This window comes from Narcine bancroftii, chromosome 2 (assembly GCF_036971445.1).
Source record: "Narcine bancroftii isolate sNarBan1 chromosome 2, sNarBan1.hap1, whole genome shotgun sequence".
Taxonomy (NCBI): domain Eukaryota; kingdom Metazoa; phylum Chordata; class Chondrichthyes; order Torpediniformes; family Narcinidae; genus Narcine; species Narcine bancroftii.
The window spans coordinates 23480654-23507882 of record NC_091470.1 but is presented as its reverse complement, the minus strand read 5'-3'; the positions used below and the strand labels follow the sequence as shown (position 1 = coordinate 23507882).

General features: G+C 40.7%; 1 protein-coding gene and 1 long non-coding RNA gene across 4 annotated transcripts in view; both read right to left on the bottom strand.

Moving 5' to 3' along the window:
- Positions 1 to 877: 877 nt before the first annotated feature.
- On the bottom strand, positions 878 to 14884 carry LOC138753292 (uncharacterized). 2 transcript variants are annotated; one of them, XR_011351076.1, is made up of 4 exons: positions 8650 to 14884; positions 8077 to 8142; positions 4430 to 4576; positions 878 to 1655 (listed from the first exon to the last, which is right to left on the bottom strand). It is a non-coding gene; the product is annotated as an uncharacterized lncRNA (long non-coding RNA). The 2 variants fall into 2 exon arrangements; XR_011351075.1 differs by lacking the exons at positions 878 to 1655; positions 4430 to 4576 and adding an exon at positions 2736 to 3047.
- A 3040-nt stretch (positions 14885 to 17924) lies between these two features.
- The window catches only part of dlst (dihydrolipoamide S-succinyltransferase), a 39992-nt gene continuing 30687 nt past the window's right edge, over positions 17925 to 27229 (bottom strand). The window contains exons 12-15 of one of the 2 annotated variants that reach the window (XM_069916109.1): positions 26954 to 27027; positions 24928 to 25011; positions 22351 to 22518; positions 17925 to 19901 (exon numbers count right to left, since the gene is read on the bottom strand). In XM_069916109.1, the coding sequence (XP_069772210.1) occupies positions 19854 to 19901; positions 22351 to 22518; positions 24928 to 25011; positions 26954 to 27027 (374 nt within the window). In that variant the 3' untranslated portion in view covers positions 17925 to 19853. Of the gene's footprint in view, positions 20663 to 22350; positions 22519 to 24927; positions 25012 to 26953; positions 27028 to 27229 lie in introns of both variants that reach the window. The other variant, XM_069916108.1, reaches the window with a different exon arrangement.

Here is a 27229-nt window from a genome sequence, read left to right as displayed (position 1 = left end):
AAACCTCAGTCATGTCCCTCTACCTCTAGTCCAGAGAAAACAGAGCTAGCCTCTCCAATCTGTACTCAACTGAACTACTCCTTGTCAGGCAATTTTCTGGTGAATCTCCTCTGCACCCTCTCTAATGCTATCAGATCTTCAGGGGTTAACAGAGTGGCTCACAGTACTCTAGCTAACCAAGTGTTTTTTAAAATGTGGAACATAACCTTCCCTGTTCTTGTTATGTGGGCTCACCTGCAATCCCAAACTCTCCAAATTCATCCCATCTGCTACAGATGTTTGTGCTTTGCTCCCTCGGTCACAAAAGTCAGGAATTTGTGAGAAGAGGAACATGAATTTGCAACTTAACTGCATGCTCTGCAGCCTTTTTCGAAAAGGAAACACCCATGAAATTTGTCCATGGGATCCTGTTGTGAAACCTATTCTCTGGAGTACCTTGTATTTCCTTTTTGCCATCTTTGGTAGTGACTGGTGGGACTCCTGGCATTTACCCTGTCAAGTCTGGGAAGAGACTCGTGGGCAGATATTTGTGCCTACTGATATCATACTGAGTCTCTGCTGCCAAGCTGCTTCTCTTTCTAAATTCACTTGAGCTTTGTTAACTGACCACAAATATGATGAAGAGCTGTGCTTTTAATGGTACAGTCATAAATTGTGATTGCACCTTCTGCTCCTTTCAGGACTGGTTTGGCCAACTATTTGAACAGTTGAAGGATATGGTTATCAGCAAAACTTTAATGTCTGTTCCAGTTGCTCTTTAACTTGCACATGGACAATCTTGGTTAGCTCTCCAGCAAATAGCTGTGGTGCAAGATTTTATTTTAGCAAGTGCTGCCAGGATAGAATTAATCAAAATGTTTTAAACTGATATCTCTGGATTGTCTCACACAGTGGTCCAGATTAAGGCTAACCATATGTGCCCATCTTGTAACGTACTGCAAATCTTGTGGATGTCTTCTGTAAGTTTGCTGAGTGCACTGTATGCAAGGAACAATTTTATTTGTTGAACATAGTATAGCTGGAGTCTTAATGTCAGCTTCTAAAGCATGAGGAGTACAACACAGGAAATGCCCTTTGACCCATCATATTAGTGCAGAAAATTAAAACGGAAACTCTGAATCTTGCATTTGATACATACTCCTGCACATTCATTTATCTATCTTGAAGGCTCTGAAATGCTACTTTTTTTTCAGTATGCTTCAACCAGCCTTTTCCAGGCAGCTACCATTCTGTGTGGGTTTTTTTTTAATTGCTCTGCACAGCTTTTAAATCTCCTGCCTTGTTTTAAATGCATGTCCCTTTACTATGTGACATTTTTACCCTGGGAAAATAATTCTGACTGTCTAACCTTTCTATGCTCCTCAATTTTATTAACATCTATCCGGTCTACACTCAGCGTCCAAACAGCCTAGGTTTGTTCTGTCTCCTTATAGACATTCATCCAGACAACACCCTGGTTAATTCTTCTGTACCCTTTCCGAAGCCTCCACATCCTTCCTGGAATTGATCTGTAGTATGGGATCATTCTCTTCACCTCCTATAAGGCATGATGCATTTCTCCAAATCCTTCCCTCATGCCTGCTGTGACGTAATGTCTGTTACAGTGGTTTACTTGTTTCTGTCACGGTACACATAGCTCAGGAGGAAGATGACACCTTAAAAATTGCAGATAATATAAAGTGTATCAGTAATATGCGAGTCTGCTCCTTTTTTTTTTAACATTTTAACAGAATATTATTCCGAAGTGATGGTGGCTAGAGATACGGATGTGTTAATTATGTGATTTCTAATTCTTTATTCAGCCCCTTAAGCTTGTCAAGTTAAAGTTCTCTCATTAGATTTCAGAAGCTAATAACTGCTGCTAAAGGATGTTTGCATCCATAGCCACTTGTAAATTTGGCAGAAAGAAACCAACAGGTATTCTTGTTTTATATTTTTGTAAGATGTTGTTTGTCTCTAAACTGGTATGATTGGCTGCTATTTTATGAATTGTATAAGTAGCCAATCAGGTGCAAGCATGAATTATATTTCAAAGTTTAGCACTTTGACCAATGTATGTGAGATATATAAATATAACTTCCATCCTATACAAAATATTTTTTCTGTATTTTCTTAAAAACTTGGTTCGGAATGGTTACATGGCAAATATTAATATGAAAGCCTGGAGGAGTATGAAAGTCATTGTACCCAAGTGAAAACTTGTAAACACAAGTACTTTCAGCAAGATTCAAACTGTATGTCCAGGCAATGGAAATCAGTATTATTCTTTCTAATCGGGGCCATTGAGTGAGACACAACCTTTTCCTTTAGAAATGCATGCGGAATCTCTTGGTCAACTCGTAGCCTTCCAACTGCTCAATAACTTCCCCACAATTGATGAAAAATTGATTGTAAATGTAGATACTTGCCTCCTCCCTCCTGAACCATAGAATACTACGGCACAGAAGCAGGTCCTTCAGGCCATCTAGTCCATACCCAACTATTTTTCTGCCTAGTCTCATTGACACACCTCCATACCCCCTCATCAATGTACCAGTCCAAATTTCTCTTGAATGTTGTAATCAAACCTGTGCCCACCACTTCCACTGGCAGCTCATTCCACCCTCTCGCCACTGAGTGGAAAAAGTTCCCTCTAATGTACCCTTTAGACATTTCTCCTTTCATCCTCAATCTACGTCCTTCAATTCTTGTCTCACCCAACCTCCGTAGAAAACGACTGCTTCCATTTGGCCTATCCATCATAATTTTATTTCTGTGCTCTTCATAATGTTTGGGACAAAGACACTTTTTTTCCTTTATTTGCCCCTGTGGTCCACAGTTTTAAATTTGTAATCAAACAATTCACATCGAATTAAAGTGCACGTTTCAAATATTATTCAAGGTTATTTGTAGGCATTTGGTTTGACCATGTAGAAATTACGGCATTTTTTATACATAGTCCCCTCCTTTCAGTTTGCGACATTTGACTTCACAAGTGTTTGTGAGTGCCAATTTTCAACACGAAGACCAGAGTTTCACCAATGAAAATCAAAGAGACCGTTATGAGGCTGAAAAACAAGAATAAAACAGTAAGAGACATCTCCCAAACCTTAGGATTATCAAAATCAACAGTTTGGAACATCATTCAGAAGAAAGAGCGTACAGATGACCTAAGTAATTGCCAAGGAAGATCTCCCCTGCTGATGACGGAAGAATTCTCATCCTAATGAAGAAAAATTCCCAAACTTATGTACAACAGATCAGAAACACTCTCCAGGAGGATATGTCAATGGCTCAGCAGAAGACTTCATGAACAGAAATAGAGGCTATACTGCATAATAAAGATGGTATGCTTTGAATCTTGGGCAGTTCCTTTATGCCTCCACATTTTGCTCTTGCCATCACTCTGATCCAGGTTAATCTTGGTCTGATCTAATCTGTCCACAAGACCTTTTTAACCAGAATTCTGCAGGCCCTTTCAAATGTTGGGAAACTAATCTGGCCATCCTTTCTATACTTAACTAGAGGTTTGCAGCTTCTAGTGTAGCCTTTATTTCTGTTCATGAAGTCTTCGGCGGACAGTAGTCATTGACATATCCACACCTGCCTCCTGAAGAGTGTTTCTGATCTGTCAGACATGCATTTAAGGACTTTTCCTCATTATGACGAGAATTCTTCCCTCATCAGCAGTGGAGATCTTCCTTGGATCTCTGCAATTACTGAGCTCACCAGTGCAGTCTTTCTTAATGATGTTCCAAACTGTTGATTTTGGTAATCCCAAGGTTTGGGTGATGTCTCTTATTGGTTTTTTTTTCTTGTTTTCCAGCCTCATAATGGCTTCTTTGATTTGGCACAACTGTAGTCCTCGTGTATAAAAATGGCAACTACACACTCCAAAGGTGATCCAAAGCTTAGAAGCAAGCCTAGCTCTCTTATACCTTCAACAATGAACCAATTAAACATACCTGAGTACTCACAAATACTTGTGAAGCCAAATGTACCAAACATTGTGGGACCATGAAATCAGGGGACTATGCATAGAAAATGCTGTAATTTCTTCATGGTCAAACCAAAATGTATACAAATAACCTTGAAAAATATTTGAAACGTGCACTTTAATTCCATGTGAATTGTTTGATTACAAATTTTTAAACTTTGGAGGACATGGGGAAAAAATGTCACTGTACCTCTATCATATCTTCTCCCCCTGATGCTGAAGGCAGAGCAGAAAGTTGATTAATATCTTCTGCCCTTTTGAAGGTGCACAGACCATCCTAGCACACTCCCTTTACATATGACATTCCAGAGCATGGGATTGAATCTGTGTGCTTATTCTGGCCAGGCTAACTGATAGGCAAGAGGGCTAACAAGTTTTTAAAGTATCAATGGCAGAAGACTTAAAAAGCTCAAGATAATGGATTTGGAGAAAAAAATAACTCCCATTACATACCAAGAGTTTCTATGGATCTATGAATAGGCGTCTTAAGTTAAGCGTGGGACCTTCAGAGATGAGACTGATGAAGCAATGTGATTTGTTGAATCACTTTACTGTAGATTAGTTCTTAGCTTTTAGATGTTTATCATTTATACGAATGACCTAGAGAAGGGAACAAAGTACAAGGCTTCCAAGTTGATGTGAAAATACGTGAAGGATGTGTTATGATGAGGAAGTTGTGAATAAATTGTGACTTGGGAAATGGAATTTAACGTGCAGGAGTATGGGACACCAGGGTTGTCATGGCGGTTAGCGTAATGCCGTAACAGCGCGAGCGATCAGGACCGGGGTTCGAATCTGGCCATGTCTGTAAGGACTCTTTTTTTCTGCCCGCCCCCCTCCCCCCCAACCCCGTGTCTGCATGGGTTTTCCTCAGGGGCTCCGGTTTCCTCCCACTGTTCAAAAAAAACGTACCGGGGGTTGTATTATGGCATAAATTGGCATTATGCTGCATGTTTAAATTTGAGGTTATGAACTTTAAGAGGAATTAAAAAGCAGATTATTATGTAAATCGAGAGCGACTCCAAGTGCATGAAACATTTAAAAACTTATCAGGCTGGTCTAATAAGTAACTAAGCAGCATATGGAAACTTGGCCTTTATAGTGAAGAGTTTAGAGTTGTAAGAATTAGGAGGTTTTGGATGTTGGTTGGCCACATCTGGAATACTGTGCTCACTTTTGGTAACTTTAACTAAAATAAATCACAGTAGCATTGGATGTAGTCCAAAGAAGATTCAGGCAGCTAATTCCTCTCCCAAGAAGGCTCATTAGTTAACTGTTGGGTATGTATTCCTTGGATTTTTGAAAAATGAGGGGTGAACCTTCTGACACATTAAAGTCCTAAGGCAGTGATTCTTCACCTTTTTTCCCCGCTCACATACCACCTTAAGTAATCCTTTGCAAATCACAGAGCACCTATGGGAAGGACTTCGAGGTGAAGCAGATTCCCTTGCACTTCCAACCTTGCCTACTGCATTCTATGTTTATACTGTGGCCTCCTCTACATTGGAGGAACCTAATGCAAACTGGTGCATCCCACTCTGATCTACCAGTTAGTGGTTTCCATACTATAACAATCAGGCCCAAAGCAAACTTAAGGAACAACTACTCATCTTCCATCTGGGCATATTGCACATTCTGGACATCAATTCTTGGTCATCATCCTGTTAATGCTTCTCTCTGAGAAAGCTGGATATGTCCACCTACTCTATATTTTACAATTCCCACTTTTTGTCCACTTTCCCATTGCTCCTGTTCACTCATTGACCAGATAACCATGTTTCCTTCTTATCCCCATGGTTATCCTGGTTTCTCCCTATCTGAGATATCCCTCTCTGTAACTTTACAAGTTTTTAAAATTTAAATTTAGACATACAGCACAGTAACAGGCCATTTCATCCCACAATTCTGTGCTGCCAAATTTACATTGAATTTAACCTATGTTTCGAACAGTGGGAGGAAACCAGAGCCCCTGGGGAAAACCCATCGTGGACATGGGGTGGGGTTAATGTACAAACTCCTTGCAGACAGCGTGGAATTTGAATCCAGATCCCAATTGCTGGCTCTGTAAAGGTGTTCCGCTAACAGCTACCCCAAATGTACCGCCTTTTTGTCTTTTATCTTCTTTCCAGTCTGACAGGGTCCCTGACAGAAGCAACTGACCCACTGATGCTGCCTGACCTGGTGAGTACAGTGCCTTCCATAATGTTTTGGACAAAGACACTTTTTTTTCCTTTATTTGCTCCTGCCCTCTACAATTTTAAATTAGTAATCCAACCGTTCACATGCATTTAAACCAGATTTTATTCAGTGTTATTTGTATACATTTTGGTTTGACCGTGTAGAAATTACAGCAGACTTTATACATAGTTCCCCCATTTCAGGGCACCATAACGTTTGGGACATTTGGCTTCACAGGTGTTTGATTATTCACGTTTTTTTAATTGCTTCATTGGTGTAGGTATAAGAGGGCTAGGCTTGCTTCTCAGCTTTTGATTGCCTTTAGAGTCTATTGCCATTTGTCAACATGAGAACCAGAATTGTGCCAATGAAGGTCAAAGCAGCCATCGTGAGGCTGAAAACAAGAATAAAACAGTAAGAGACCACACCCAAACCTTAGGATTACCAAAATCAGTGATTTGGAACATCATTAAGAAGAAAGAGCGTACTGGTGAGCTCAGTGATTGCAAAGAGACTCTCGGGCCAAGGAAAACTTCAGCTGGTGATGACAGAAGAATTAAATTTTTAAAATTTAAATTTAGGTCCTTTTGGCCCATGAGCCTGGGCCACCCAATTAACCTACAATCCCAGTACATTTTGAATGGTGGGAGGAAACCAGAGCCCTTGTGGAAAACCCAAGTAGACACAGGGAGAACGTCAAACCCCTGTTCTGATTGCTGGTGTTATAACAGCGCTGCACTGACCGCTACGCCACCCTTGTTGACCCTGCCAATATTTCTTATCATAATGAAGAAAAATCCCTCAATGCCTGTCCAACAGATCAAAAACATTCTTTGGGAGGCAGGTGTGGAAAAGACAGAGGCTATACTGCAAGATACAAACCATGGCAAAGATGATGCAGGTTAATCTTGGATTCATCTGTCCACAAGACCTTTCTCCAGAATTCTGCAAGCTCTTTTAAATACATTGTGGCAAACTGTAACCTGACCACCCTTACTGTGGCTAACTAGTGGTTTGCATCTTGCAAAGTAATGTGATTGACAACCATTCTCTGAAATGCCCTGGAAAGCTACTGTCATCAGAGATCATTGGGAATTATCCACAAATGCTAAACTTGATAGTTACTCTTTTTAAATGGAGTAGGAAATAGGCCAAACTGGCCCATGCTGACCAAAAATCTCTCACCCACACTAGGCCCATCTGTCTGTATTTGGCCTGTATCCCTCAAAACCTATGCTATCCATGTACAAATGAGAAAATTCCACACGGCTCTCAGGATGTTGACTGGTTTGGATACAAAACTGACTTGGTGGAAGGAGTCAGAAGGTATGGAGGGATATTTCTATGATTGAACGCCCATGACTGGTGGTGTGCTGCATGGGTCAATGCTTGGTCCACAGTTGTTTGTTTTCTTTATTATCTGGTTGGATGGCTCTGTTATTTACATGACTCAGACATTTGTGGATGATACCAAAATTGCTTTGTTGAGGATATCCTAGTTTACATCAGAATCTAGATCAGTTGGCACAAGGAATGGCAAATAGAATTTAACTCTGACAAGTGTGAGGGGTTGGGATAACCAGGGTAGGACATGCATGGCCCTGGAGTTATAGCAAAGACACCTTGGGGTGTAGAGTTCCTTGAATGTGGTAGCTCGCATGGATAGTGTAGTGAAGGCGGCTTTTGGCACACTTGGCTTCATTGCACTGACCATTGAGTACAAAAGTTGGGACCTTGTGATGTGCATCTTATTGGAGTATAGATGGGGTATGAATAAGATAGATGAAGTCCAGAAGAGATTTGCCAGGATGTTTCTGGGCCTGGAGGAATCGGGTGGATAAGATGGTGTGATTAGAGAAAAAACACCAATGTTTTACTCATACCTTGAAGGGCTCGGGCCCAAAACATCAGTAATATATTACCTCCTATGGATACTCAAGATCTGCCGAGTTCCTCCAGCATTTGTGTTTTCACTTTATAAATCAACGCTGTAGGGAATAAGATCATGAAGAGCGTAAATGCCCAGTCTTTTTCTCAGGGTAGAATATTTTAGAACTAGAAGTCATGGGTTTGGAGGGAGAGATTTCAGAGGGTTAACGTTCACTCAAAGGGTGGTCTCCATCTGGAAATGGGCACAATTTCTATATTCATAAGATATTTGAACATGTGTATGAATAGGAAGGGTACGGACCAAGTTTTGAGATTGGTCTCTTATTACTATTAAGAAAGATAAAAACCTGAGGGTGCCTTTGTGACTCTTTTTTTCCTGTGGTAATTTGCAAATATATCAAATGCCCTTCATTGTCTCTGACCAAATTGAGGAATTGGTTCCCAAACAATATTCTCAGCATGCCTTCACCAGAAAGATTGCAATGATTGAAAGTAGTGTGCTATCCCTTTTCAGTATTCAGAGTGAGGCAGCCAGAGATGGTCTTCCCAATGGGATCTAGGTCTTTATAAATGAATGGATAAAAAGACAAATACATTGCACTGACCATTGAGTACAAATGGTGATGGTGTACGAATTCCTTTTCCAATAATATTTTGAGAGATCCTGCCTATATGCTGCCTTGAGAGCCAGTTCCAGCATAGATCAACCATGAACATGTTGAATGGCTTGAGGAATTGTGGTCTGTTTCTGCTCTCATTTTATTGCGTTCTTGATTTTGACTCAAATTCAACCAATTACTTTTAACTCTGCCCATAAATGTCCAGGCAAGTCTGGGGTTTTTAAGTTGCTACAACAGTGCTTTTGAATTTAGCTATGCCAGTAGAGGTCACTGCTGTCTGCATATCCATGCAGAGAAAACGGATTCCAAACCCAACTCCATCCTTTGATTAAACTGCAGGGACTTGCTGGATTGAGAGACAAATGGACAGAAAATTTTAAAAATACAGAACCTCAAGTTTTGTCAAAGTAACAATGAAACATCAATCATTTGAAGTAATATAAGAAATGCAAAACCGATTTGTGCACCAGCCCTTCCCACAACAGCACAATATTTACCAGGTACGATGTTTGTTATAACCAGGGATCTGTCCCCGCTTTCAAAATAATGTCATCCAAGATCATAGACCGGTCCTGCGTAAAGTACGTATAAATTGGAACCTGTGTGTTGGAAATGAGATTTGACCTTGCTGGACCATCTTTTTCTTGTCCTTGAGCGTCACCTCCCTCTAATGCATATTCCAAATCAAAATAAATATTATTTTATACAAAAAGGTATATTGGAACAATTAGTTGTTAGTAATTTTGCTTCATGGAATAATTTTGAAAGCCTTTTGTAATTTACCACTTAAAATCCAAGGATTTAATTTTTCACTAGGTCATGGCTTTCAGCTATTTACAGGTTTAAATACTAATGTGCAGATGGAATAACCAAGAGCAATTTAAAAATCATTGTTGCCCCGTTGATTAATTTCTGGAAGATTGAGCCCAGCATGAACAGGATTTAGCATTCTGCTTAAGACGTCTCCCAGTACAAACCCACAAGACTAATTAGCTGCAATTTAATAGAATTCTGAGCAGAAAATCAAACTACCTACCATATATCTGTAGAAGATGCCACAAGTGTGCTTTCCTTCCCACTATTCAGTGATCCAAACTTATGTGAGGTAACAATTTACTACTTATTTTTATATTTAGTGTACTGCATTCAGTGCTTTCAAATATGGTTTCAGCCACAGTACTATGCAACATGCAAACAGATCCTTCAGCTCAACTCCTCCATGCTTGTATTCTTTCTTGGTAATCTGAAGCCAGACAGCATTAACATAGACTTCTCTATTTTTCTGATAACTTCCTGGTTTTCTCAATCTCCACATCCCTTTGCTTTCCCTCTGTGTCCCATTCTTTTTTTTTCCTGCACACCCTACCTACCTCCAGTCCCCCACACACCTTTCCTTCCTTCCTCCTGATTATAGAAAGGATGTTGAAGCTATAGTATTGTTGACACCATAAAAATGAAACTTGGGAGAATCTGGGACTATTTCCCATTAGATTGGAGATTGAAGCTGTGAATAGGAAGGGTCAACTCTCTCTGGTTTGATAAATCAGTGAAGCTGCTGGAAGAGTAACCATTACGCAGATCAATGGAGCAAGATGGTGGGAAGTAACTGAATCAGCATTTGTAAGTTTTAAGCTTTAATTCAGACATTGGCCCAAATGGCCACAGGAAATTTTGAATTTAGTCAGTAAATGTGATTGTCAATAGTTCACGCATACAATTCAGGCAGGATACTTGCTCCACTTACCTGTGTAAGCCATCTTTGCCCTGCAAAGAGTGCAATGGTGGCTATCCTTGCACTCTGTTGATTGCCCAACCAAAGCAAGAAATGATAAAACAAGCTGCTCTTCCTACAAAATCTAATTTGCATTGTGTGAAGATTTTGGTACAGCTTTGATTCTTAAAATTTACTTTTGGTCAGAGTATGTTTTGAATGAACACAATACAAGTTCATATCACCATATACAGCACAGAACAGGCCAGTTTGGCCCTACTAGTCCATGCTGGAACAAATCCCCACCCTTCTAGTCCCACTGACCAGCACCTGGTCCATACCCCTCCAATCCTCTCCCCTCCATGTAATTATCCAGTCTTTCCTTAAATGTAAATATAATGACACTTAACCCTCTCTACAATATACTGAATTTTGTGGATCTGTTGAAACTTGTTTACTGACACACACCCATTAGTCTTTTGGATTTGAATATCCTTTATCTGCACATGAGATTTTCTTGATGCCACCAGAACAATTTGCCATATTCTTGCCCCAGTCATAAATGGGAAACCATTTTTTTTCCTGACTTCGATTAAACTATTTGAACCCAAGGTTGCACAGGTGAAAAGGGGGCAATCCCCCCAATATCGATTGAGTCATCCTTTCAAACCAAGCCTCCGTGGGTGTGAATTCAAGATAAAGGGATGCTGTCTGCTGCTTTATTAAAGCATGACCTTTATCTTGTGTAGATGCCCAGATGGGTGATGGAGGAAAGGGCAGAGTTCACCTTGTTACAACAACATTAAACTTTGCATAATACATGTGTTCAAAGTTAAGACCAAACAATTTTACTGTAATTGTTGTTTGCCAATTTGGCAGGAACCAACCCCAGATACTTGCTACAGAAGTGCACATGAAAACAAGATCATTGGGTTGATCCTCTTTAAAAAGGAATGGCTGATGCAATATTCCACCTTGGTGCCAAATTTTGAAAGAGCAGATGTGTAAATCAATAAACACCGTAAGCTGCTATGACCATATTAATTATCATCCCGAGCTAATGGAACCTGAAGAGGAGCAAACGAAAAAAGCTAAAACAACATATTCATTCCACATGTCCATAGAAGAGCTACTTCTATTCTCATGCAGATTGAGGATTCATCTTTATTGTGGGTCTGATGAATAGCAACCCTTTCTTTATTTGCCAGCTCTTTGTGTACATAAAGCTGTATAGACTCTAGTGACAAAAGGATTCATTTGAATAGATCACATCGGTTTTTTTTAAAGTACGCAGATGATTCAGTTCACATCACAGCTGTGTACACTCGATGTTTTTGAGGGAGGGTTAAGAAAAGAAAACTTCATTCTTGAGAAGGTACTTGCTGAATTTCACAAGAGATGCAGGATGTGCTGGGACAGCACTGATTGTAAATAAATCAGCCATCCTCCCCTCTGCAGTCCACATGGGAGAGAGAGAGGAGATTTAATATTAAATTGAATACAAAACATCTCATCGTCAGGAAGACAACAGCGAGTGCACTTCCTGAGAAGCCTGAGGCGGCCAAGGCTGCCGGCCACCATTATGTCAACCGTCGATAGGAGCTCTCTATCGAGAGCATCCTGGCCGATGCAACAGTGGGGTATGGTTGCTGCAGAGTCAATCCACAGGACCACAAGAGTGGCAGAGAGGATTAATGGAGTCTCCCTCTCTCCCATCCACATGATCTACTGGGATTGTTGTCCGAAGAGGGTACGCAAAATCATTGAGGACCCCATCCACACAGCATCTTTCAGCCGCTCCCGTCGGGGAAGAAATACAAGATGATCAGAACCAGCACCACCAGGCTGAGGAACAGCTTCTTCCCACAGGCGGTGAGAATAATGAACGATCAAAAGAACTGCGCAGACTAACCCTCCAAGACTCTCACTTTGAAACAATATTTATTTGTATAGATGAAATACATGTCCTGCATATGCATTGTCTGTCTGTATGTGTACTATGTCCGGTTGTGTGGCCAAGTGTATTTGCACTGAGGACAGGAGAACGCTGTTTTGTCAGGTTGTACTTGTACAATCAGCTGACAATAAACTTGACAAGAATAAGAACAGTAACCCTGTTCCTGAATTTGACAAAGGACAATAAATTTATAAAGAACTGGAATATAGAACATAGGATAAACTGGCAAGAAACATAAAAGTGGACAATTAACCTACCAAATCCAAAATGCTGGAGACATTCAGCGGGGAAGGCCATGCCTGTAGGAACAGAAACATTTATTCTGGGTACGAGAAAATGGGAGAGTAATGGAATTGAATTGGAATCATTCACCGAGATAGTGGAAAACTGTTTTACTACTGTCCAGGTATGTCATTCAAATATACAGTATGACAAGTAGTGTAAAAAATGGAATGCTTGTTTTGCTGTCCAAATATAGGAGTAAAGGAGTCTGACTGCAACATGGGATCACAGCTGAGTACAATTTAGTCACATTCCAAATGCAGCAAGTGTTCACCAGATTGGACCATCACTGAACCAGTCTGCAATACAGGAGATTGAATAAGCTAGGCATCCATTCTCTGGTGCTTAGGATGACAGGGAAATAGAAATAAATCTTCGAGAATAGTTGTCAGAGTCTCAGAATAAAGGTGTGGATCCTTTTGGACAAATGAGAAGAAATGTCTTCACTCGAAGGGTGATGAAGCTTTTGAATTCTCTATCCCACTGTGCAGTGGGGTCTCAGTCATTGATTGCATTTAAAGCAGATATCTGGATGTCAGTGGAATCGAGGTAAATGCCACTGAGGTGGATCAGCCATGATCTTTAGAACAGTGCATCAAGAAAGGTCTTGGAGGAACAATTGGCAATGAACATTTAATCATCACCCTTGAACATTTCCATTGATATGCCATCAGCTGAACCAAATTATGTAAAGAAAGCAGGTCAAAGACTCTGAACTTTTCTATTTCCAATGGCCTGGACTCACCACTTGGATGCCAGAGTGTACCATACTTAGTTGACCCAAAATGAAGACCTTGATGAACAAAGCCTTGTACAATGTGACTGGATTACAAGAACAAATCAGAACAAGCTTCAGTCATAAAAACAGCTGAAAGAGCTGCCACACCCATCAAAACCAATAGTCTGAATAGTGAAAACAATTACCATAAATCACGAAAACTAAACTCACCTAAAGCAACAAATTACATATTGTGGCATTTGAAATTTACTGTTCTTTCCTGGGCAGGTCCAACCTGGCAGAGGTTCCAAAGCAGCTGGAGAAGTGTAACCAGGTGGCTGTTCCACTGGCAAACATTTGTTTCCAAGTTTGGAACCTCCACGTTCAGATACCCAATGGTTAAGGCCTGAAATGCTTCTGGTTATATAGTTCGATGTTCCTGTGTTAGCAAATCACAAGCAAACTCTTCTTTAAAAGGATGTTATCTTTGGACAAAGCAGACTGATCACCGTGCTGTCGCCAATTCTCCAGTGTTGAATACCAGTGCACACTATCCGAAAACCCAAACACAATCCCAGAGGAATAAAAAGTCAATGCATTTAAAAGAAAAGTTAAATAAGTTAAAACTTGCAGTTTTTAAAAAAATATATATACGATGGTATGAGGTCTCTCGGGTGCCAGGGTATGGGAGATCTCAGACTGAGTTCACGACATTCTTAGGTGGGAGGCTGATCAGCCAGATGTCGTGATCCATGTAGGGACCAATGACATAGGTAGGAAGGGTGAGGAGGTCCTTCAAGGAGAGTTTAAGGAGTGATTTCAGGATTGCTTCCCATGCCACGTGCTGGAGAGATTAAAGCATCTTAATACATGGCTGGAGACCTGGTGTAGTAGGTAAAGCTAGATCAGTGAGCTCTGTTCCAGGGAAGGTGGGATCCATACCGACAGGACGTATTGCATTTGAACTGGAAGGGGAGTAATATCCTTGCAAGTAGGTTTGTTAATCTTATCCTGATTAATTTAAATTGATTTGCAGGGGGAGGGGAACTAGTATGTTAGAGCAGTTAGTGAGAAGGAGAATAAAGGTCATGCAAGGATTACATGTATAGTGTAAGGTAAAACATCATGAGATGGGAATGTGTAAGGAGTTACCCTGTGCAGGGCTGTAACAAGAAGGGGAGGTGTCCTTGTACTCCTGTTAGGTAAAACATCATGAGATGGGAATGTGTAAGGAGTTACCCTGTGCAGGGCTGTAACAAGATGTGAATGCATCCTTGTACTTACAAGATAAGAGAGACATTGATGGATTGAGAGGCAGGAAGCTAGCAGGGAAAGGATAGCAACAGTTTTAGTCATTGGACAAGTAATGATATGATGATGTTCTAAGCACGTATCCAAGGGTATAAAAAATCACCATTTTGCTGATAACGGCAGAATGCATTCTCCGACTAACATTGTTAGTCGCAAGTGTTACAATCCGGTAATAAAGAACAAAGAACCCTGATTTCGACTCAGTCTGGTGTTTGTCTCACTCATTCATGAACAAAGCAGACCTAACAATAGACAGAAATCAAGGGCTTGTATATGATAGTAATTTTTCAGTTCAAAATGCAATTAGAAAGGCTGATGAGATTAGGCCATGGATTGACAAATAGGATTATATTCCTCCTATTAGTGAGACAGTTGCAGAAGGGGCAGGACTGGGATCTTAATGTTCTGCAGTTCTATTGCTTCAGACGTGATAAGGGGGAGGAATGGTATTGCTGGTCAGGGAAAATATCTCAGTTGTGCGGTCAGGACAGCCAGGAGGACTTGTCTACAGAGGCCATATGGGTGGAGTTAAGATGTGACCACATTGATAGGGTTGTATTATATTCAGAGAGAATTGGAGGAGCACATCTGTAGAACATTGGGAAGTTAGACTCCTATCACATACTCTAAAAAGGCTGGATGGCTAGGAGTTTGTGAAATGTGTTCAGGAAAATTTTCTAAATCAATATATTGAGTTACCAGTGAGAGAGAATGCAATACTATTAGGGAAAAAAAACAGGTCCTCATGTTGGGATTCTAAATTGGAGGAAGGCAAATTTTATGGAAATGAGAAAAGGTCTTGGAAGAGTGGATTGGGATATGTTGTTTTCTGGCAGGGGCGAGTTAATTAAGCGAATAGCCTTCAAGGGTGAAATCTTGAGAGGGCAGAGTTTGCATGTTCCTGTTAGGATTAAAGCAGGGGTTCCAAAACTACTTAGACCGTTGACCCCCTTCAGGGACTATGTGGTCTCTAATCGATCCCTGGGCTGGACCGGAGAGGAACGCTAGGCAGGGTGGCCAGACATCTAGTTTTAGACCTGATAATTCAGCTTTTGAGCCCTCTGTCCAGCACCACCTCGAGCTGGATGTTAATTTCTCCTCCATTTGGGGGTGTAGGGGAAGAAATGGCACTTACCATGCAGTGTCCTGAGGTCCGCAGGCCGTGCACAGCCAGCTGGCACATGTGCGATGAGGGGGAAGCATGACAACGTCGCACAAAGGTTCATGGCAAGTAAGCCTCCCCTCACCCCACCCCACTGTGCTGTGGGGCGGGGGAAGGAGTTGGGAGCGGCTGTGCTGGATCAGGCAAGGGGGTGGGGGAGGCACAATTTTAAATTGCCCCGCCCCTCCTCTCCCCCCCCCCCCCAGTGTTATCGACCCCTGGGGGTAGATATCGACCACTTTGAAGACCCCTAGATTAAAAGGCAAAGTTAACAGACAAAGGGAACCCTGGTTTTCAAGGGATACTGGCAATCTGGTTAAGAAGAGGGAGATGTATAACAAGTATAGGCAACAAGGAGCTAATGAGGTAACTTGAAAAGTACAGGAAAAGCAAGAAAATACTTAAAGAAATCAGGAAGGCAAAAAGACAGGAGGTAAACTCAAAGGGTTTCTATTAAGAGTTAAAGTATAGTTAGGGACAAAATTGGTTCCCTAGAGGATCAGAGTGGTCAACTATGTGTGGAGCCTCATGTAATGGGTTAGGGTTATTTACTCAGGTAACTGGCAGAGTGAATAAGGAAGGGAAACAAACAGAAGGGTCATGGATCAGTTGGAGATTAAGGAGGAAGAGAAGTTTGCTTCCTCACAACAAATAAAGGTAGATAAATCACCTGGGCCAGATATGATATTCCCTCAGACCTATGCTGATGTATTCAAAATGTCCTTAGCCACAGGTGAGGTGCCAGAGGATTGGTAGTTTAAAAAAGGCTTCAACAGTAAACCAGGTACTTATAGACTGGTGAGCCTGACATCAGTAGTAGGTAAATTATTAGGAGTTCTGAGAGACAGAATATGTAGATATTTGGACAAGGACAGTCAGCATGGCTTTGTGCGTGATAGGTAGTGCTTAACGAATCTTGTAAAGTTTATTTAAGGTTACCAAAAAAATAGATGACAGGCTATGACTATTGTCTACATGGACTTTAGTGAAGCCATTGACAAGGTTTCACTTAGGAGGTTAGTTCAAAATGTTATGACACTAGGTCTCCAATGGAGAGGTGGTATACTGGAGTCACAATTAACTGAGTGGGATAAAACAGAGTGGTAGTGGATGGTGGCTTCACAGACTGGAGGCCTGTGACTAGTGGTGAGCCTCAGGGATCTGTATTGGGAGCATTGATGTACATACCAATGATCTGGATGATGATGTGTTAAATTGGTTCTGCAACTTTGTTGATGACACAAAGATAGGAGGCATTGTGGACTGCGAGGAAAATTTTCAAAGTTTGGAAAAGGGATCTGGACCAACTGGGAGTATGGGCCAAAAGAAATGGCAGATGGAGTTTAAATCAGACAAGTGTGAGGTGATGCATTTTGGAAGGACAGACCAAGGTAGGATATACATAGTAGATGATCCTGAGTGCAGAGATCTAGAAATACAGATACATTGTTTACTGAAGGTGGTGTTGAAGGTGGACAGGGTTGTAAAGAAAACTTTTGGCAGCTTAGCCTTTATAAATCAAAATATTGAGTCTAGGGGTTGGGATGTTATGTGGAGGTTGTTTAAGACCTGGATGAGGCCAAATTTGGAATATTGTGTGCAGTTCTGGGCACCTCACTACAGGAAGGATAACAAGATTGAGAGTGCAAAGATTTATTTGGTTGTTGCTGGGTCTTCAAGAGTTGAATTAAAGGAAAAGATTAAACAGGTTAAGACTTCATTCCTTGGAAAGAAGGAGGAGGGGTTTTTACAAGATTATGAGAGGTATAGACAGGATCAGAGTAGGCTTTTTCATTTTATGCTGAAAGGGGAAAGGTTTCCGGGAACAAGTTCTTCACTTGGAGAGTGGTGGGAGTTTGGAATGAGGTGCCATCTGATGTGGTAAATGTAGGCTTGATCTTGTGTTTTAAGAAGAAATTGGATAGATACATGGATGGGAGCGGTCTGGAGGGTTATGGAATGGGAGCAGGACGGTGGGACTGGCAAGGTGATAGTCGGCACAGACTAGAGGGGCTGAATGGCCTGTTTGCCGCGCTGTAGCATTCCATGGCTCTAAAGGAATTTCACCTATCTGCCATTAACAATGTTTAGTTCTCAGATCTTCAGATAAGGCAAAAGAGGATTTCCAGTCACTTTTATTGATTTCAAATACCATTCATTACATTGCTAATTCTCCTTTGTAACATTTCAAAGTAGTGCCTCATTTTTGGTTAAAAGCTTCAAATTTAATTATTTGACAAGAGTGCTCCAAAGTAAGTCGAAACATTCAAGATATTAAGCACTGCCATGTCTGGGAAAACACCCAATGGAAGAGGTGCCATCCATACAATCAACTGGCACACAGTACTTAAGCTTGTATGGAAGCACAACCCCAATAAGCCCTCCAAGAATGACCTCTCTGCAGTTCACTGGGCGATCGATACATTTCTCTCAAGCACCAATAGGCTTCTCTCTTGTCAATGACCACACTGCTGTGAAGAGTTAAATTAAAAGCAAATGACACACATAGGTCCAGCTAAGCCCCAGGAAACATAAAAGGAGGCTTCCCAAGTAAAATCATGGCGTACAGTCTTATAAAATATTCCCAAGCTGTACAGGTTAATGAGAGGAAAAATGTTAATCACTGTTTATTTGAATCTGTAGGATCAGCACCTCTGATTGTGTAATACTCCATGTTTGTGTCTCAAAAACCCCATGAACTGAGGATAGGGTTCACTTTTTGATTAATTCACAATGACGGTACGGTCATCTCAATTCCACCCAAGAAATAAACAAAGAGTCGAGCCCTCCCCATCACCTCCAGCTTGTTCACAATCCTGATGGCATATAATCCATACATAGTATGAGGGCTTGTTGACTATCCCTGTAAAGAGAATACTGTCAATGTTACTCTCACCTTGTACTACAGCAGTGGTTCTCAACCTTTTTGAGACCACTTTAAGTTCCCTATGCCAGAGGTGCTCTGTGATTAGTAAGGGATGGCTTCAGGAGGTATGGGAGTGAAAAGAAAGTTTGAAAACCAGTTTTAATCATACCTAATTGACTCATTATGTGCACGGTTTCAGAACTCCAAAGGAAATGGGCTAATGACAATTTTTCTCAAGCAACAATTGGGTCTAGAGCAGTGACTCTCAATCTTTCCACTCACATACCATCTTAAGCCATCCCTTACTAATTTACAGAGCATCTATGGCAATCGGGATTACTTAAAGTGGTATGAGAGTGGAAAGAAAAAGATTGAGAACCACTGTACTACAGTATTTCCATCCACTTATGTCAGAAGGGCATTTCATGTCAGGGAGCAGCTTGCATTAATAACCCTATTTGTCTACACAAAAATATCCACATTTATTCAAATAATTCCTGACCTGACGAATAAGTTCATAGAAAAGGATTAAAAATAAATTGTGCCCATTTTTCAATTTCAAAATTTTCAAAGGTCAAGGATCTTTTTTTTGGTTTACCCAGAGTGGTTGGTGTAGGCAACAGGCAGCCAGGGGAGGTGGTTGAGGCAGGGCCAACTGCACTATTTAAGAAAATTTGGACAGATACATGGATAGGGACCAAGCGCAAATAGGTAATATTAGTGTGGATGGGCCATTTTGGTCAGCGTCGGCAAGTTAGGCCAAAATGACTATGACTTCTATAAACTAAATTGCTGAAGCAGGATGTGATTTGAACAGCATGTGCTTTTGGTTTGTATTAAGCTGGTCCCATGATGTGACATTTGGAGAACTGGGCTGATGTGATGCTGCATGGGTGCACGGCAAGCATTTTTGAGCAAAGGTACTGTAACTTAATACTAGCAAGCAATTCGGATTGTGAGGAATGGAGAGAAAGAAATGAACCTCGTACCAAGATGTAAAAATGGAGGATAAACTAAAACATGCAAACGCAACATTTTCAATATTGTAAATTCATACCCCTCTAAAGGCAACAGTCAAATAACCTTGTATTTTAGCTGGTGTCCCTTCAGCCTCCTCTGTGTAATTTAGATTTCCATCTTCAGATTGTTGTAGCTTTAAGGGTTTCTATTCCTTATTTGTCTTTAAAAGTCCAGTTTGCCAGCAGATAGACATGACAGGAACGTTGTGAACTAGGCAGCAAGAACAAATTAAGAACATATACATTCAGGTCTTGCATTTTAAAGTGATTAATGCCCAATTTTTTGCAACTTAAAGTTGCAGAAGTAACCACAGAAGGATGCATTTACTTTTACCCAACCGGACAGCAACTATTGTTGCAACTGTACACCTTTAATCAGTGCATTTTCACAATCACAAAGAAAGTGTTGATAGCGGGAAATGAAATATGCTCTTGCAGATGTGCAACGTTCCCAAATCACAAGTAAAATTCCCTACCTCCCTTGGCAACATGTCAAAGAACAGAGCAGGAATTCCGTATCACGAGCTACAATACTGGTCAATCTTAATTTCCTTTGTTACAATTGCCATTTTTATTCTCTTAAATACTAAGTTGTAAATGGCTACTCAAAGCTTATCCCTCCATACAAATTATCTGTGATGAATTACCACGCTAGTGAGCTCATTTGCTCACAATGTCAGTGACATGCCATAGCCTTCCATTATAAACAACCCCTACAGAATTGCAATCTGTCCATAAAACATACATTTATAAATTTTTAAACATCAAAAAGGTAGAACAATTATTTAATATGACATTGAGTATGTGTGTTTCTTTTTTAAATAATCGTAATCAAGTTTAAATGTCAAGTAGCAGCACACGAGGGTCTTCAACCGCAGATTTAATTTTTCGGAGAAAAAGTACTGCTTCTCTGCCATCAATCAAGCGGTGGTCATAGGTCAGGGCCACATACATCATGGGACGGATCACAACCTGCCACAAAACAAAAAAAAACATGCACCAGATGTCGCTTCTTGCATTACGATTTTGTAACGGGCCAACAACCGTAACTATCCGTGCACAGGACAACGTTCCTGCAAAGTTGAAGGATACCGTTTCAACAAATGTACACAAGGACGAGGCATCTAGCCAAGACGCAAATAATAGTTCTACGATTGTAGGTCAGAGCAATGTTCCTTATAGGGCAGTACATTGAGTGTAATCTGCTGCTGTCTGTAACAAGTTTGTACGTTCTCACCGTGACCTACCTGAATTTTCACTGGGTGTCTTGGTTTCCTCCCACCGTCCAAAACATGAAAGGTTGGTAGGTTAATTGGATGTAATTGGATAGCAGGGGATTCATGGGCCATAACTCCTTTCCACTGTGCTGCTTCAATTACACCCCAAGCAGAGAAATGAAAGTCCTCCTATTGGTTACTGGGCAAAATTCAACTCAACCCGACCTTGAGCCTTGCGCCATCAATGAAGAACACAGAGGGTCAGGCAGAATCTGTGGGTGGAAATAGCCAGTTCACAGGTCAGGACTTTTCATTTTGAACAAAAAGTCCTGAGCCACTGGGTTCCTCCAACAGTTCAGTGTTTGCTTATAGTTTCAGGCATCTAATAGCTTTTGTGTTTCTTTAACTTTCAGCCTCAGGGAACTATTGAAGAACGGAGTGATAGTTTACAGCTTCAGGGTAATGGTATTGGCCTACAATTTTAATTAATAAGCATCAAGTCATTTCTTGCAAAATTCTGACTGCAACTTAACAACCAAATTCAACAATGATTCCTCATCTTGAGCTTGCCATATTTTGAAGATTCAAGCTCCAAAATAGGCTTCTTCAACATCAAATTTTGTATTCCAAGGTGTTTTGGAAAAAAACATATTCTACTACCATCTCCCCTCAACTTTACAATCTTTTACACCAAGTAATACAATAAGGCGGGAAGTGGGTGTCAAGAGGAATGAGAAATCTGCCTTGTAGTCAGCAAAAAAAAAACTTTCTGCAAGCATGCAGAACTCTGCCATTTGTCTGTTCTCCAGATGTACATTTCCTATTTCAATGTGGTCAGACAAGTTGGTTTCTGAGCTCAGCTTGCAGGCAATGGGAAGTATCATCTACCAGGTAGTTCAGATATGAAAATGGCTTTGAGTCAGCGCTACAAGTTTAATGGGGAACTAGACAAAACTTGCCAGAAATACTAAAGCAGGGGTGGGCAATTTTTAAAAAAAACTCACATTCCACCCTATACCATAGATGCTCTGTGATAGGTAAGGGATGACTTAAGGTGGTACGTGAGTGGGAAGGGAAGGTTGAGAACCACTGCTCAAGACCCAATTGTTACTGAAATATTTTGCTTGAGGAAAATTGTCATTGGCCCATTTCCTTTGGAGTGATGAAACCCTGCACATAACGAGTCAATGAGGGACGATTAAAACAGTGGTTTTCAAACTTTTCTTTCCACTCACATATCACCTTAAGTAATCCCTTACAAAGCACATATGGCATAGGGAATACTTAAAGTGGAATGTGAGTTTAAAAAAAAGTATTCTAAGATTACATCAAATTGGGAACCAAAAGTTCCAATCTACCTTGTGGCAGAAGAAACAATATTTTAAATCATTTTAGAATATTTCCAATCAATGAACTTTAAGATGTATAAAATTCATTACTTACCTGGCCCTTGACTGCAACCGGCCTGTCAAAGATACCATGCATCCCTAGGATGGCCGATTGAGGTGGATTGATAATTGGCGTCCCAAACAGAGAGCCGAACACACCACCATTGCTTATTGTGAAAGTCCCTCCATCCATATCTTCTATAGCCAGCTCATTCTTACGGGCCTGCATCAGTGTAAAGCAAGTTAGGACCTTCAAATGTGCCAAATTATTTTCTCATCCTATCGAGTCTCACTTTAGATCACTCAGGATTTAAACAGAATTCAATCCTCATTTTCTATTTCTCCATTCAAAACATCCTGTCTTTTAGAACCATAAAATATTGCAACACAAAAACAGGCCCTTCTAGTCCTGCTCCCAGTCCATATCCATTCATACCCATCCCATCGGTGTACCTGTCCACATTTTTCTTAAATGTTATAATTGAGCCCACATTCATTATTTCAACTGGCAGCTTGTTTCACACTCACACTACTCTCTGTGTAGAAGAACTTCCCCTAATGTTCCCCTTTCACCCTTAACCCATTGCCTTTGGTTGGTATCTCACCTAACCTCTGAAGAAATTTACTCTACCTATACCCCTCATACTACTCATTTTAATTCTGCCAAGTACACTTTGTTCCATGGAAAGAGAATCAAGGATAATGATAACATTTAGTCTCTTTTGCCTCGCTATAAGCTTTTTGGTTTGTTATTTTCAATGCACCTGGTCAAAACATCAAAGCCGCATAATTTTGCACTGAAGCGATTTGGACTCTAGTTGTAAGGCTACTTAAAGAAACAGAAAATCAAATGGTCACAGGCCAAATTAGCAAGGAACCAATAACAAAAAGGAAAACAGTGCATCTCAAACTTGCTAAACTTGGGATCAAGAAACAAAAGTTGACGCTCAGGTCTGGGAAAAAGTTAAGTGATTGAATAAAGGAACCAGAATATTGTGAATCCTATATTTCTGATATAAAAGGAACAATGCAAACATCAAGTAGTACAGGTGAAGAATTGGGAAGTAAAACTGAATGTGCAGTGAAGAGCTTTCAAAGAAAATCAGTTGGAGAACAGGATTAAAAACACAAACCTGGAGAAACTCAGGTCAAACAGTGTTCTTTATACAGCAAAGATAAAGCAATGTATTCAAGCTCAAAATATTGGTTACAACTCAAGATTATCCAAAATCCTGATACCCAAAATTTTTTGGACCCAGAAGTGAGGTCTGTTCAGCTCTGAAATCTATTGATATATTGTCAAATAATTGAGAATTTCAGAAAAATCCAAAATCCTCATTTATCTGAAAAATTTTGAAGCCCATATGACATCATTTTACTTCTGAAAGTTTTTGGATAAATGAAGATAATCAGAAATCCTCAGTTATCCAAAGTTTTTTTTGGAGCCGAACTGCCATAATAGGTTGAAAAAAAAGGTTGATATTTTGGAAAAACCTCTGAGTAGAATTTGGAGTTTTTGGTGTTGGATTGATCTTATTTTGTTCAGGTTGGTTGTTTTGTGGTGAGAATTAAACATTATTTTATGCTTTGAAAGCCTTCCCTTGTTGTTTAAACACTGTTACAAGTGATTCACTATTGCTACTGGACTTTTTTTTTTAAATGACCAGTTATCTGAAAATATCATTTATCTGAAGTGGGCCCAGACCTGACCATTTTGGATAATTGGAGTTGTACTGTACACTGTTTGACCTGCTGAGTTCCTCCAGCCTTGTGTTTTAACTTCAACCATTTTGGTGTTTTATTTGTGAGAACAGGCATTTTCTGCGAGGCAGCGAGACCTGAGTGGATCATTGACCAAATCCGGGCTCAGTGGCTGCAAGGACCCACTCAGGTTGTGGTCGCTGAAGACAGGTTCGTGGGAGCCAGGTATCGGACCTGGGATACGAGAAAGCGCCAAGGAAGAAGGGCTCCCAAAGGAGCCTCAGGGTCTGAAAGCTTCCTGATTGTGTTGGAGGATCACATCTGGGAGCTCAGGTTCACCAATGGATCAAGCAGGAGGCTGTGTGAATGCTGAAGGCGAATCCACGGTCATTCCATATCCCTGAAAGAACTCTCTTTTGCTTATCCTTCTCCTACTGTTGGAGGCACTGGCTGTTAGCGGCACCTCTTTATGTGCCTTTTTTGGCAGTCAAAGGTTGATGAATTTAATGTATTAGTACATTTTCTGTATTAGTAAAATGACAAGTAAGGAATCGTGAATATGTAAATATCTTCTCTTGTTTCTTCAAATTTCCAGCAAGAACAATTTCCCTTTAGCTAATCTGTGTATACACCTCAATCTTGTACATCTCTATCAGGACCCCTTCGAATCTTCTATAATCAAAGAACAACCACCAGCTTCTCCAGTCTTATCTACATACCACATGTCCTTTATTATGGGAATTATTCCAGTAAATCTCCTCTGCACACTTGGCAAGGCATTGCCAGTTTTCCCAATGTATGGTTCCCAGAACTGGATCCAATACTCCAGTAGTTGCTTAATTAATGTTGATTAAAAAGTGTAAACAGGAAAATGTGCCTGACCAGTATTGGAATACAAACTATCAAACAATAATAATGCTTTAATAATCACCTTGTCTCCGAGCTCATTGATCGCCTTCTCAATATTAGCATAGTTCATAGTTTCAACATTTCGTATTACAGGAACGACCAGTCCCTACGGATGGAAGAAAAAAATTAAATTACATAATGTTTATTATTGAAGTAAATAGCTCAAGTTTTTTTCTATGCAGGAGATTTAAGAGAAAATTTATTTTAGCTTGAACCAACAATAAGTGTTAAATGAAAAATGTCAGTGATCCACTAATAGTTTTTTTATAATAAAAGCAGTGTCGTTTTAGACAATTTCAAGATAAAGACAAACCGAAGAACACTGGAAACAGAACCAGGAGTAGGTTACAGGATATGGCCCACCTCCATTCAGTAAGATTTGGTTCGGCTTCAGCTCCATGTACTATAAGTTCTGAGGGACTTGAAGTTTTATAAAGATCACTCCTCATTTTTCATAGTTCCAATGAGAACCAGCTGAAATGGCAACACCGCTGCAGTTACAGTAATGGCATCACTGCAGCTGCTGGTGTGCTTTTGGAAGGAGCAAAGAACGGAGACGCCTTCTAGTGAGTGCTCCTCCTTGGGGTCATACTGGCTGATGGTTAGGCCAGTGGCTCTGTACAGGTTTAAATGGCTTGCAGAACCTAGTGAGGTCTGTGCCAAAAAATGACAGCAAGCACACTTAGCAACTCAGACCACAAAGATTGCTGGCTCTAGGGGAGTACCAAGAAGGGAGAACAACACCTACCCACTGCCAAGGAGAAACCTGGGAGGTGACTCTACAAGGTGGGTGACTGCAGCATCAGTAAGGAGATCAGCTGGCAAAGGACACACACAAGGCTGGAGTTTGCCTCACAGGAATGAGATATCAGGACTGAAGTTCATGAGAGTGTGGATGCCAAGCACAGCGCCCAAAGCCCTTCAGTAGCCAAAAGCTTTGGTTTGAACCAGGAGTCGAAGAGGGGGACTTTGATGCCTGGAGCTTTGGTCCACTGCTGGACTAGGAGGTTGTGAGGGGAGAGGGGGGTGGGGGAAGAGGCAGTGGCATCAGAGGAGGTGGTGGTTCTCTTTCTCTTCTTGGTAGGGGTAGCATCTCTTTGTGCGTCTTTGCGGGCGAACAAAAGTAAGCTCATTTTGTGCATTATGTACAGGACAATGAAAGGAACCTCAAACTTTTCACACAAAACAAGTCATTAATTCCAGGAAAGTAACATCTCGATATTGCCTTCGTGAAAACATATACTTCCTTAGATGAGGAGACCGAAACTTCAAAAATGGTATATGATGTTTTGGCAAGACATCATTGCAAAAAAAAAAGGCCAACTTTCTATTTGCCGTCCTAAATACTTACAGTTCCTGCACGCTTTGTTTAAGCCATTCATGGAGTTGCAGAAACTGGTCCTTTGGCCCAGTCTGTCCATATGAACCATTGTACCAATTTGTTCTTTTCTGATTTACTTGGTCCACAGCCTTCCATGCAATTCAAGTGCTTGTCCAGAAGCTTCTCAAATGCAGAGCTGCTTCCACTAAACCCTTTAGGCAGTGCATTCCAAATTCCAATCACCTTCTGTGTAAAGCATCAAATTAACTTTTTTTTTTAAAAACTTTTCCAAACCATGAGCTGCTGAAGGAACTCAGCAAGTCTTCCAGCATCCTTGGGTAGAAATGGTCAGTCAACATTTCGGGTTGGAACCCTTCATCATGACTACAGTGAGAAGGGGACGTATCAGTTATATAAAGGTGTGGGAGATGAAGAGGGGGCGTCAATCTCTAACTGCTACATTCCTTTTCTTCGTAACCACCCCCTGCTCCCAATAATCCCTTCCTCTACCATCTCTCCACCTCTCTCGATACCCTATCGCCCCTTAGCCCCTCCCCACATTGTGCATGACAATACAAAACTTAAAACAAAAACTATATGATGCTCATTCTGTTTGAATGAACAACAACTCGGTCTTCTTAAATACTCAAGCACAAGATGTGTTAATGAGAAGTCAGTAGCCTACCTGAGGATGCCAGAGACCAATTCAAGGTCAACAAATGCTTACCTTTGGCGTTGCTACAGCCACACTGATGTCAATGTAGTCTCTGTAGATTATTTCATTGGTTGTATCATCAATAACTAGACAGAAAAATAAACAATTGAAACATGAAAGTCCGCAGATGCCATGATTGTAGTAAAAATATACCAAAATGCTGGAGGAACTTAGCTGTCTTTCAGCACCCATAGGAGACTAAGATATATTATATAGGAAGTGGGTCTTTCTTCAAGGAATAAGCAATTTTTTAAAAAAAATTAAATTTAGATATACAGTGCAGTAACA